The sequence below is a fragment of the Pinus tabuliformis genome, chromosome J (genome assembly GCF_031772625.1).
Source record: "Pinus tabuliformis cultivar Carrire ecotype Pingquan chromosome J, CPIR1, whole genome shotgun sequence".
Lineage (NCBI taxonomy): Eukaryota > Viridiplantae > Streptophyta > Pinopsida > Pinales > Pinaceae > Pinus > Pinus tabuliformis.
Genome location: NC_142295.1, coordinates 1,295,200,792 through 1,295,212,815, shown reverse-complemented (window position 1 = coordinate 1,295,212,815; position 12,024 = coordinate 1,295,200,792). Strand labels below are relative to the sequence as shown.

Here is a 12,024-nt window from a genome sequence, read left to right as displayed (position 1 = left end):
AACCTCTCCCATGTGGGAAGGGTCTCACGTGCACAAACCCCATCAGCAAAGTTCAACCATGAACGGGGGAGGCCATTCACTGCAATACGCACCAACTCAGTGGATGGAATGGCCTCTCCAATCGCTGCCAACTCATCTCTCACATTGGTAATCTTTGTGAGATATCCAGTTGCACTATCATTCCCCATCTTAATGTTCTTCAGCTTCTCCTTCAGGACCATCTTCCGGTTCTCATTGGTACTCTGGTAGAGATTGGACAATGCTGTCCACATCTCATGGGCATTGCTCTTTCCTCTCACATGAGGAATGCAATGGTCTTTGATTCCGTCTAGAATCAACCTCTTACCCTTGTTGTTCTTTCTATTATAAGCTGCCAACTGAGTAGCATCAGTAGGCACAACAACAGGGTGCTGTGCTGTATGCACCATGATATCCCAGACTTCTGCCTCCTCAAAGATACTCTGCATTCTCTCCTTCCAAACGCTGTAATTTGTATGCCCATCCAACCTATCCTCCACCCTCAATCCCAATGACATCTTGCTGTCCTAAAACTGAAAAATAGCACTGCTGTGGTAAAGATAAAACTGCTGTTTATGAAAAATCAGCTTGCTGGAATTTTCTGAGTGAAAAAATCAGCAGCTGTATTTTTTTCTCTTTTGCTGTCCCAAACTGCCCTTCAGCACTCAAGCTCTGATACCATGTAAAAATTTTCTGTTTCCCACCCCGGTTTTCAGTTTCACCTTATTTCTCCCATATAGTTAAATGCCCATTCCCATAGCCATACATTTAACAGACTGAAAAAATAAATATTGCTGAAAACACAAATTCTGGAAATTTTTTCAGAGTGCTGGAAATTGCAGAAATAAAAAATCAGCAATTAAAACAGCCATTAAAACACATTTAAACTCAGTGATTTTTGGTCAACTTGACCCTGGAAAAACCCCCTACAACTCTTGGGGAAAACCAGTTTGAGAGCTCTTCTTTATTTCTGGAAAATGCCTTTTACAGAGAAAATTTTTCAGCAAAAAATCAGCAAAACAGAAATTTTCCAGCAAGCAAAACTTATCTGTTTTCAGCCCAAACGACAATCTGAAAAATGCTGGAAGAGCTGTACGGACCGTACGGATGTACGGACCGTACGGACTGTACGGACTGTACGGACGGCCGTACGGACTTGTACGGACAGCCCTCGGAAAAAGTGCAGAAAATCGCCTCCTCGATATTCGTGCTGAAAAATATTTTTTTCCACTATTTTGCTCACAAAACTGCCTTTTTCTGCTTGTTCTTTATGCTGTTCGGATTTGCTGAAGTGCTGCCTTGGTGTGTGTGCCAAACTGCTGCCTCTTTCTCCTCCTTGTCCAGAAATCTCCCTTGCTCTCTTGCTCTCCTTCTCCCAATCTGCTCATGAAAGAATGAATGATCTTTTTCCACCTTTTCCTCCCTTAACCCAACCCTAAATGACTTTTGGGTGATCCCTAAATCCAATGGCTGAAATAGATTTAGATCAATGGCTGAGATTAAATGCTCATTTAAATCTCACTTTCTATTTTTTAATTCACCCCACTTTAATAAAGACCCACTTAGTCATTTATTTCCAAAGTCACTTTTCCTTTCTAATTTTTCATTGACTTTATAAAGTCACTTTAAAATTAGACTTAGTAACTTTATCACTTAAAGTCACTTTCAAATTAGATTTAACTTTATAAAAATTATAAAGTTACTTTAGGAGAAAAATTAAATTCTTTTGGACACTTTTCCCTAGGCCAAAGATCAAAGCCTTAGGGAACCACCTGTCCTCCGGTACCAAATTTCAACAATATAGCAGTGAATACCCCCTTTTATGGTAGGGCGGTTCATTGCCCACTAGGGGTTGGGACAATCATGGGTTCTTATATGATGAAGGAGACTCATAGAACTTGTAGGAACTAGGGTGATGGCCATAATGATGGGGTAGAGCTCATGCATTGGCTTTTGCCCACATGTTAAATGTGTTTGTCCCGACCATCTTTTGCTTTTTTTAGTACATTTTCTTGTTGAATGTGGCTAAATATGCTTTTATCTTTCTTTTTAGCTACATTAACGTCTAGGGCATCATTCTAGGCCTGACCCAAGGTGGGGGCAAGGGGAAGGGGTGAGCTAACCCTATGTGGACCCAGGTGGGAGAAATGATGAATGGGGTAATAATGAGTGGAAAGGGGACAATATATGCGGATAAGTGAGCGGGACCACAACCAAAATCAGCATTTCCCGTGAAATACCATCCCTAAAGCCAAATGGTCAGTAAAAGAGATCCCACGGGACTAGAATTCAAGGTTAATATCCAAAAGGGGTCTAGGGGACAAGAACACACACCTAGCCCATTCTTTCTGCTGAATCCCCACATTAATCCATGCCCAGAAGTGTCCATGATAAGCTAACTACAATATTCAATTACCAAATGACAAGGCATACCTTTAGGTTCGGGAGGCCCACCTTCAAACATACAATCATGGCAAATGAGCGAGGAACCACATCGCTGGCTCAGGTGGAGGAGAAATGACACAGTGAGCTAGCTGGTGCCTGCAAGGGGCTGCTAGTTGCTGGCAGAGGACCATCTTGGAGAAAAAAATTTCCCTTGGGGATATCACCCACAAAGTGGTGGGTAACTAGCTCAACCCTATTGTGGCACCCATTCGGCCTCCTAAGGAAGATATATATATAACTCATTTGGCCTCCTCCTCTTCATTCAATCACAAGCAATAAGATTTTCTGATCCAAGCGAAGAAGAGGTAGGACAAGAAGGACAGAGACAAGGAGTTTTTTCTCTCTAGTTTGACCTCAGACTTTCTCTCTTTGTTGACTTCGCACGTGTGACGTTTTTCTAGGCATATCTGGCAGCAGGTCCGAATTTTCTAAGTTCAGGAGGAGGCTGAAATTTGGCCCTATGTAACGAATAAAATATATATAAATAATGTAAACAATAATAATCATAAATAATGATTAGTTAAACTAATAATTAGGTTGAAGAGGCATGTCTAAATGAGACATGACTCTTTATGAAGAGACACTTGCGTGGTATATAAGCAAGCCTCTCGTTCTCATTATATTAATTATCCTTCTCATTCTTATTCATATTTAATATAATATTTGTATCCTCATGGATATCTTGATATTCCATGTCTTTTGGAGTAATTAATCTGCAGAAGGAACTTTGTTCGCTTCATTTGGTATCGGAGCATTCGATCCTCTGACCACTCAGCCACTGCACAGAACCGCGTTCTCTGATCCAGGTCCTTGATCGTCAAATTCGTCAACCTTGTTTCCGTCGTGACTGAAGCATTTGCTACAAGTTTGCAGTTTCTCCATCATTGATCTGTGAAGGCCTTTGGCCATTTCTTTAAAAAAAAAAAAATTTAATGAAAAACAAGAAAAGAATAAAAAAACATAGTATTATATATATATAAAAGAGAAAACAATCGAAAGAAAATTATATTTCTCGAAACAACTACACCCTCCACACCAACTTCCGCACGCCAACGCTAGAAAAACCATCGTACAGTTAAAATCCCATCGCTATATACCACGACAATCATCGCATCCCCAACAATCGTCGTAGCCCCAACGACAACATCTACACCGCCGCCAGCCCTGCCACTATACCGTTGCCCCTGTCGTCCAATACTGCTACTGCTACAAGCCGCACAACCTTCATCCGACCCTGCAGAGGACGCTGCCACTGTAACATACCAACCACCGTGTTATTACTTTATTTGAAGCCCCAGTGACTGCTAACACGAGTTCTTCTTGGAGCTGCACTTTAGTTTGCCACTGTCGACTCTCCCCACTACCGCCATCTATCAGTTGATGAGCTTATCAGAAAAAACGGCGCCTATCAAGCGTTGAATCGTTGTCCATTATAAATCCTGAGTAGCACAAAATTGAAAGTTTGTCGCTACACAACACACAACACACCGCCACAACAAACCATTGCATCCAACGTGGCTACTTGTTCCTCTGTCCTTGCAGCTCCCCCACTGTTCACCTTGTCACGTCCCCTGTTGTCCGACATCAACCCTCGTCAAACTCCATTTACAAGTCGACTCACGACTTTGTCAACAGTCGTGTGTAACAGTTGTGTGGGTCGTACGATTTCATAAATTAATGTATGTGATTTAATATATATATATATATATATATATATATATATATATATATATATATATATAAATCTCAATATATTAAAAAAAAAAAAAATTTCATCAAGACAAAAAAGAAAGAAATAAAAAGTAATATTATTATAGTTAAAATATATATATATATATATATATATATATATATTAAACCAAAAAAAAAAAATTATATAGAAAAAAAAGAGCTATATATATATAATAAAAAGAGAGTTAAAAAAAAAATTAATTAAAAAAAGAAAAAAAGAAAAAAAAGAGTAGTAAATAAAAAAAAGTGATTTATTAAAAAAAAAAGTATTTAATATTTAAGAAGTAAAATGGAGACTAGTAATGAAAGGTTTCCTAGAACCTTTAGTAAAAGAGTTGATACATTATTTAAAGTCAAAGGATCACTCGCAGGAAGAGATATCATAATCTCTATCAGTCTTGCTGAAGAAAATAATTATGTTAGTCATAAATGTGCTAACCAATTGGTGATTCCTGAATCAAATATAATTGAAACAAATTGTTCTGGCATATGTGATAAACAATACGACATAAGCAATCTACACCTAAGTATTGGAGATTACACTTTTACCTCGCAATTCACCGTGAAAACTTTATTTCTTGACGATAGTGATATTGTTTTGGGCTTACCCTGGATGGAAACTCTAGGTTCCTTTATTCTAAATACAAAGAAGAAGTTTTTAACATTTTCTTACAAGAAGAAGAAAATAACGCTCCAAGATTTTACACTAAAACCAAATTCAGTAACACCAAAAGATATCTCAGATATTTCAAAAGTAATGTCTCAAGAAGGTAAAAAGGTATTACAAAATATGCAAAAGGAAATTGACAAGATCAATGTTGACAAGAATGAAGAAGTTTCTCAATTTAAAAACCATAGCGCAAAATTACTGTCGCAAATTAAGAAACTTAAGAAGGATAAGAAGTCATTAGAGAACAAGGTACAACAACTTATCGAGAAAGAAGCATCAAATGTAGGAATTCAAGTTGATGACAAAACAACAAATACCGATTCAATGAATGTCACAACTCAGGAAGAAGACAAGCAAGTTGAAGAAAAGACGCGCTTGGATGTTGCAGTTCAGACAATGAACTTCCCGAGAAAATGTTCCATATCCAACTCAACAACATCTTCGCTAGAAGAAAATCTAAAAATTGACACATGCCCAATAAGGGAAAGTAAAGTCCCATATCGGGATCCGAATCATGAGAATAGACAAATCAACCATGCTACGTATCAGGACCATTCAGAACCGAAACGACAAATTGATGTTCCAAAGAATAATGACGTAAAATCAATTTCTCTTATGCTGACAAGTCGTTACAAAATTCCAGTGATCAGAGTACTACATAGAAGATTGATCTGGGATGGTCTAATCCCTTCTCAGTGCGACAATTTTGTTCGTCACTTAGAAGATCATATCAGCTTGTATCGATGAAGATGACTGTTCCGAGACAGAAAGACTTTCAAAGCTGAAAAAGAGATCAAGCCTTTTTCATCGACAAGCTTTGAGGACAAAGCTTTTTGAGGAAGGAGGCAATGTAACGAATAAAATATATATAAATAATGTAAACAATAATAATCATAAGTAGTGATTAGTTAAACTAGTAATTAGGTTGAAGAGGCATGTCTAAATGACACATGACTCTTCATGCATAGACACTTGCGTGGTATATAAGCAAGCCTCTCGTTCTCATTGTATTAATTATCATTATCATTCTTATTCATATTTAATATAATATTTGTATCCTCATGAATATCTTGATATTCCAAGTCTTTTGGAGTAATTACTCTGTAGAAGGAACTTTGTTCGCTTCACCCTATCAGAGCAGAGTAGGCCAAGACTTTTGGGCAGCATCTTGACTTCATTTGAAGACCATTTGACCAGGTTTGACCAGGGATCTCTTGTTGGTCTGTTTGACCTGATTTTGACTAGGAAAGATCAATTGCAGCTCTTGTTGAATTAAAGAATTTCTCTAAGAAAAAGGTTGCTGGGATTTTTCCCCGTGTGGGTTTTCCCAAGGTAAATTCGTGTGTCTCTTGTTTGGCTCTCTTTATGATCTTATTGGCATTTTGTTTCTACTGTTGAGATCTTCAGTGTAATTGCTTTATGATGTATATTAATGCAAGAAAAGATTAACTTAAGAAATAATAAGAAGTAATTATCAGTTAGAAACTTAGAAGATCTTTGGAAAACCAACAGAGACTAGGAAGAGAAATCCCTGGTACCTCTGGACTTTGAGTTTCTCAACATTGAGCCTAAATCCTATAACCTCATTGCTCCTCCACTGAGTCTTATCTTTCCTTCATTTATGATTGGAAGCATTGTCTCCTTTAACCCTTGCAAGACCATACTTCACTATTATATGAGCTAGTAAGATGACCTGAATAAAATTTGTAAAGCCCAATCCTCATCTTGCTACTCAAATCTTCAGATTTTATACATAATATCATATATGTGTATATGTTGCTGATCATATCCTCAAGGGCTGATACCTCATAATTTTAATTGTTTGGAGTCAGATGACTTCTTCAGTGATATTGAGTAGTTTCTCATAAATATGCATCTTTTGTGGACTCTTTCTCCGAGGACTTGTTGCTTATTGATGTGCATGTAGGAAATTCGTTATGATAGTTTATATTTCTGTTGGTCTCTGCAACTACTATGTCACTGTGATGTCTGCTGATTTCCTTACATTTTATGCATACAGATTTGCTGCATATGGAGCCACAAAACGAAGCTTAGTGCATTTGACAAAGTCATTACAGGTCACTATAACAAATGTTTTGCAAACTTGCAGTAAGATCTATGCTAGATATTTCTTTTGACCCTTGAGATCCCCTATGTTTGTTGTGCATCTGTGTAATTGGTTTTGACTTTAGCTCAAGCATGGCTCCTTATAGATTAATATCTTGCTTTTGATTCAAATATATGCCAATTTCTTTAAATAGGAAGCATTTTCTTTTCCAGGCCATTCTCTCAATAGTATTTTTGGGAATTTTGAGAGCTTCCTCTTTGAAATGGTTGAGATATGATATTACTATCAACAACAAAATCTCTTAATATGTCAGACGGTCAAATTCAGTACAGAATGTTAACAATCATGTCATTAAGAGGGAAGGGGCTAAATCATAAACTAGAAGCTGGTAAGGATCAAGATGAAGAGGAGGCAAGAGGCATGGTATGAAAGTATCATACATAGATTAATACATGGCAGCACTCTTTCAAAGTAGAGACTTGAATCCTATCAAGCCTCAAGCCTAAAGAAAACATGGAATGCAGATGCGTTTTTCATGCTAAAGACATTTATAATATTTTCCCCTAACTATAATCAATGCCATGGGGAGGTATAACTTAGGACCTTTAGGATTGAGATTGGGACTAGCGATGTGATGACTTTAGGTTTAACACAACATGGATTTACTAACTTTATCACCTAGTAAATATTTAACCAAAAGTAGGAGATACTAAAGTGCCAGGGCACAACTTAGGATATATGAATATTCTCCATTTTTTTTCTCATCTATAGAAGCATTAGTCCTTCAATGTGTCTTGGCCTTTTCCATTGTGAGTAATAAATATGTTTGACCCATGGTTTCTTCCTTTGCTGCAATTGGGAACAGTATTTTGTGGAATAGTGATGTATTTATTCTTAGTACATGCTATTAGAGCTGAATTGGGGCTGTTAACCCCTAATCTAGAATGGGGTTATTTCGGACAATTTTTTTCATTTCAACTAGTTCATTGAGAAAATCATAAGGAAAAAAGACTGGCTACAGGATTTTATGATGGTATTAAAGGTAGTAGAGAAATATATTTGAACTGTTGGAGATTATGGACTTGTTACTGTTCCATTTAGCAGGTTGTTGAAGATTCTGTACAATCTGTTATAGCTGGCACACATAGGACAAAGGACCACTATCATGTCGATCTAAATTACCATTTTTAAGCCCAACTTCTACGGTTCTACCAAAACGAGCTATGGGAGACTTCCAATGGATAAATCCAGCCAACCACTACAAGACCATGCCTTGTAATGGGGTCAAATGGCTGAAGTGGAGGTTTTTTTCACTACTGTCCTGCTGTTCTACATTGAATATCTGTGTAAAATAATTTAAAGCGGTAAGAAGTACACCTAATAATAACGAATTTATATCAAACAAATAGTCAAAATTGATGTACACGAAATACACTAACCAAATCTATAAAGATTTCTAAGATTAGGTGCTGGGTTAGTGTGGTTTTTGTGTAAAACATCTTGTTATCCTGTTTTTACAGCTCTGTAATTTCTGTAGAAAACAACACGGCGACCCCTTGGAAAACTCACTCAAAAGTGCCTAAACACTTTAGATCTTGGATCATTGGATGGAGAGGCAAGAAGACTAAAGAATGATCAATACAGACCTCTTTTGAGCCTCTGACTTGTGACAAAATTAAATTTCCAGCAGATTGGAAATTCAGTATTTGAGGTCTTGGGGTCAAAACCCCCTCATTGCACAACCCAAAAATTTATTTCAGCTACTAATCAAACTTTTAAATGCTGAAATAAGTAAAACTAAGCTACAGATTTTAAGATATATGTTATTAAAATGAATCTGAGTTAATATAAGGCAAAATAAAGGTACTTGTGAAATTGAGTGTTGTCGAGTGAAAATTTCCAAAATGAAAGTCTATGACAACTATATTTACCTGCAGATTGAAAATTCAGTATTTGAGGTCTTGGGGTCAAAACCCCCTCTGTGCACAACCCAAAAATTTATTTCAGCTAGTAATTAAACTTTTAAATGCTGAAATAAGTAAAACTAAGCTACAGGTTTCAAGATATATATTATTAAAATGAATCTGAGTTAATATAAGGCAAAATAAAGGTACTTGTGAAATTGAGTGTTGTCGAGTGAAAATGTGCAAATGAAAGTCTACGACAACTATATTTTCCTGTAGTATGCACACACAAACTAGATATGCCTGTGTAAAATATTGCAAAATAAACTCAAGAGGCAGGAGAAATTCCTTGGCTATGATAAAAATTTAAGCTCTTTTCCTCCAAAGATTACTAGTTATGTCTGATAATAGAAATTGCAACAAGCTAGTAGAAAAAATATGTTGATTTTTAATGTAACTTGGACAAGTGGTTTCCCATGGGTTAGTCTCTACCTAGGGAAAAGTGTCCAAAATAATTCTTTTCCTAAGTGTGACTTTATAAAGTGGAAGTGACTTTATAAGTGGTAAAGTCAATGTTAAATTATAAAGTGAAAAGTGACTTTAGACATAAAGTACAATGTGGGCACTTTATTTAATGCGTGAGTTAAAAAATAGAAAATGAGAATTAAATGCACATTTATTCTCATCCCTTGATCTAAATGAATCTGAGCCATTAGATCTTAGGGTTGTCCAAAATTCATTTAGGGAAACAAAAGTGGGAAAGAAAAGAGAGATTGCATTCATTCTTTATGAGAAAATTAGAGAAAGGAGGCTGAGACCTGGAGAAAAGTTCTGAAAGAGAAATTTGTGGCAGCAAGTTGAAGGAGTGATTTTTGGGCAACACTGGGCATGGAAATCAAGGTTTAGAAGACAATAGAAGGTACAGTACAAACAACATTGAATTCTGTGAGATGCACACCGTTCGAGAGAAGTTTTTGAAAAAAAATGAAAAAAAATCCATATAGTCCGTACAGTGGTACGGAAATCCATACAGTCCGTACAGGACAATCCGTACAATACATATTTTCAGCTTCAAGTGGGCACGAAAATTGAGGCAAAGTGGGCACGGTTTTCAAGGAGTTTTGCGCTGAAGAGATAAGTTGTATTTTGCTGTTTTGTTTTGTCTGCAAATGTATTTTTCTTGAACTTGAAAGATAAATAAATTTGAAGAGCTCTCTAACAGGTTTTCCCCAAAGAAGATTGAAGGGGTTTTGCTTGGGTCTAAGTTGACCAAAAATCTGTGTATTTTTATGTGTTGCTGTTCTGGTTATGTCCATATTTATTTTCAGCATGTGTTGACAGTTCCATGCATTTTAATCTGAAAATTTGATTTCCAGAATTCTATATGTTGAATGTATGTTTATGGGAAAGAGCATTTAAATGAATGGGAGTGATAAGGTGAAATTAAAACTGGGTTGGGATTGCAGGAAAATTTTTTTAGTCATCAAATTTCAACATGGTATCAGAGCTACAGGGTAAAAATTGCAGTTTGAACAACAGACAGTAGTTTGGGACAACAAACAGTGGTTTGGACAACAAACTGAATTTTTGGACAACAAACTCAGTTTGGACAACACATTGATATTTTGGGACAACAAGGTGAAATTTCACACGGATTGAACTTTTGGGACAACAAGGTGTGCTACAAAGTTCATTTCTCCATTTTCTTGGTTTTTAAAATTTGGTCAGCAATCATGGCCGTGTTCTTAAGGATAGAGGACAAATTGGATGGGATATCCAACTATGCCGTTTGGAAGGACAAAATTCAGACAATGTTTGAGGAGGCAGCAGTTTGGGACATAATGCGGCAAGTGGTTGTACCTCCTATTGCTGCAGATGAACTTGCTGAATTCACAAAAAATAATGCAAAGGCAAAAAGGATTTTGATGGACAGTCTGAAGGATCATGTGGTTCCTCAGGTGAGAGGAAACACATATGCATATCAGATGTGGACAACTCTAACCACTCTCTATCAGAGTACCAATAAGAGTAGGAAGATGGTACTCAAAGAACAATTGAAGAACATCAGGATGACAAAAGATGGAAGTGTGGTTCATTATCTTGGCAGGGTCAACAGATACGTGATGATTTGACTGCTATTGGTGAGACAGTTACACCCACATAGTTAGTCAGGATAGCTGTAGTGGGACTTCCTAAGTCTTGGGAGGTCTTTGGAGATGCTGTTACCTCTAGGGAGAATCTTCCCAATCGGAACAAATTCTGGGATGATTGTGTGCAACATGAGATACGAAAGACTGATAGTGGTGGGATGAAGATAGCAGATGAGGAGGATGTAGCCTTGACAACCAGGGGGAAGAACAAAGGGGAAGGCCAAGAAAGGGGCCTCATTAGATGGGGCTAAGGGAAAGGAGAAGAAGAAGAAGAAAAGATACGGATATGTCCAAAGTCAAATGTTGGGCATGTCAGAAGATGGGACACTATGCTGTTACATGTCCTGAGAGGAAGAACAAGGGGAAGAAGGGTACTGTACCTTCAGCAGAGGTGGAGCAGTTTGCTTCACAGTTTGACCAGGACTTTGCATTTATTACTTCTACATATAGTAGGAGTACATCATCCGATGTGTGGTACATAGATAGCGGGGCTTCCCGCCATATGACAGGTGCACGAGAGTTCTTTTCAGAGCTTGTAGAGAGGGCACTTGATATTGAGATTGTACTAGGACATGACCTCACTGTGAGAGCTGTTGGTGTGGGGACTTTGACATTTGAGAGGGAAGAACTTGAAGAAGAACTTGATTTCAGTGTCTGTTATGGAGGAGAAGGGGTTTGACGTCACTTTCTCAGGAGGGCAGGTATTGATGCATCCTAGGGGAGCTTCCATCACTTCTGCCAAAGTGATTGGAGTTCGCTCTGGGAAACTATACGTTCAGTTTTCAATTGGCAGGAGCATTGGTGAGTAGCACACCTAGTAGCACTCACATTAGTACCACTAGCAGTAGAGACTTGTGCGAGTTATGGCACTGGAGGATGGTGCATATGCATCATGGAGCTTTGAGAGTACTGAGGGAGAGCACTATTGGAGTTCCTGATTTCAGTGTCGAGCATTATGAGGTCTGTAGAGGGTGTGCTTTGGGCAAGTTACCATTCCCAGCAAGTGACAACAGATCTACAGGTATACTAGACTTGATT

General features: G+C 37.6%; 1 protein-coding gene across 2 annotated transcripts in view; it reads left to right on the top strand.

Annotated features, from left to right (window-relative positions):
• LOC149232033 (chlorophyll(ide) b reductase NOL, chloroplastic-like) overlaps positions 1-12,024 on the top strand; it is a 444,638-nt gene that overhangs the window by 266,836 nt on the left and 165,778 nt on the right. For both annotated transcript variants that reach the window (XM_089379335.1, XM_089379334.1), the window contains exon 8: positions 6,885-6,942. In XM_089379335.1, the coding sequence (XP_089235461.1) occupies positions 6,885-6,942 (58 nt within the window). The remainder of the gene's footprint in view (positions 1-6,884; positions 6,943-12,024) is intronic.